Source organism: Hakea prostrata, chromosome 8 (genome assembly GCF_041222555.1).
Source record: "Hakea prostrata isolate BN-2017 chromosome 8, UWA_Hpros_2, whole genome shotgun sequence".
Taxonomy (NCBI): domain Eukaryota; kingdom Viridiplantae; phylum Streptophyta; class Magnoliopsida; order Proteales; family Proteaceae; genus Hakea; species Hakea prostrata.
The window spans coordinates 19,102,451-19,103,783 of NC_142607.1; the positions used below are offsets into that span (position 1 = coordinate 19,102,451).

General features: G+C 38.5%; 1 protein-coding gene across 1 annotated transcript; it reads right to left on the bottom strand.

The window, feature by feature from the left end:
- Window positions 1-308: 308 nt before the first annotated feature.
- Window positions 309-743, bottom strand: LOC149007381 (uncharacterized). The gene has a single exon (XM_089167045.1). It carries the CDS (start codon window positions 741-743, stop codon window positions 309-311), a length of 435 nt encoding a protein of 144 aa, XP_089023171.1.
- Window positions 744-1,333: the final 590 nt, after the last annotated feature.

The following is a 1,333-nucleotide window of genomic DNA, read 5'->3' on the forward strand; positions in this document are numbered from 1 at the left end:
GTAGATCATGACTCATGAGCCCATATACACCTGCAGAAACAATTCAAAGAATCAGCCTTCAATGATGTTTGAAGTTTTTGTTGGTTCAATGGACCATTAGACCATTACATAAGGTGGTCTTCCTCTGTATAGAAGCATTAATGAAGAAGATGATAAAACTAACAATGTCACAACCATCATATGCCTTATTTGTGAATTCTTTCTAAATCTTGTTATTCATCAAATAGAGAAAGATTCTATCTTCTTTTTTTTTTTTTTTTTGAAGAAGTAGCTGATAATATTAATAAAAGAAGAGACTATACATGAGATTACAGACGGTAATAAGTTTTGCCAGAGGCGTCACTATAAACAAGCTCAGCCAACCTTGGCGGAAGAAGGTTACAATCAAAGACCACCTCTCCCGACACGGAAAGAAATCCAGCCAAAAAATCAGCACAAGTATTGACCTCCCGAAAATTATGCTTGAATAAACACCCTTGAAATTGCGTCGCCATCCCTCTGATGTCTTCCACAATGTCTACCGCCTTCCACGGAACTGAGGACTTCCTTAACACCATCGCCACTGCTGTGGAAGAGTTTGAACAGATAATCACACGGGAAATGTGTAGCTGGATAGCTTGTAGAAGCCCCTTTCTGATAGCCTGCAGCTCCATTAGAAGAATATTGCCCTCCACCAAGCAACCGGAAATAGCAAAAATACATCGACCTTGCGAATCCCTGCCTATAGTACCATAGCCGCCCATCTCATTCCTCACGGAACCATCACAACAAATTGATATCCACCCAAGAGGCGGCTTCTTCCAAAACATTGCAAGAGCCTTTTTAAAAGTAAAACTAACCTTGATTTTCCATCGATGGAAGAAGCTTCTAGAGATGGCATCGTCAAGAATTGACCGTTGTGGAAAAGAGAATTTTTTCCTGGTATCAGCAACCACTTGATGCTGGGACTTTTTAGTTTCTATTCCCAGTTTTAGAAAGTGTATTTTAATTCAGTTAGGTAGCTCCTATTTTCAGTTAGTTAAGGCTGAATAGGAAAATTGGCCCCTCAGGTTCTTCTTGTGGAGAAAATCCTTCGGCCCTTTTTTTAGGTAGGTCTTACTTTCAAATTGTTACTATTTTGGAACTTCTATTTTAGTTGGTTAGCTTTGATTTAGAAATTTTTATTTTTTCAAAATTTTTTCTTGGAAAGCTTTGGCCAAGCTATACATCCAGTGGTTTTTTGGCAATTGCAATCTCTTGAGACTTTCTCCCCTTTGTTTACTCACACACTGTCAACTTTTTTCCTAGTTCACCATATCTGAAACTGAGTTCATAGGTTTTCAAATCCATTTGA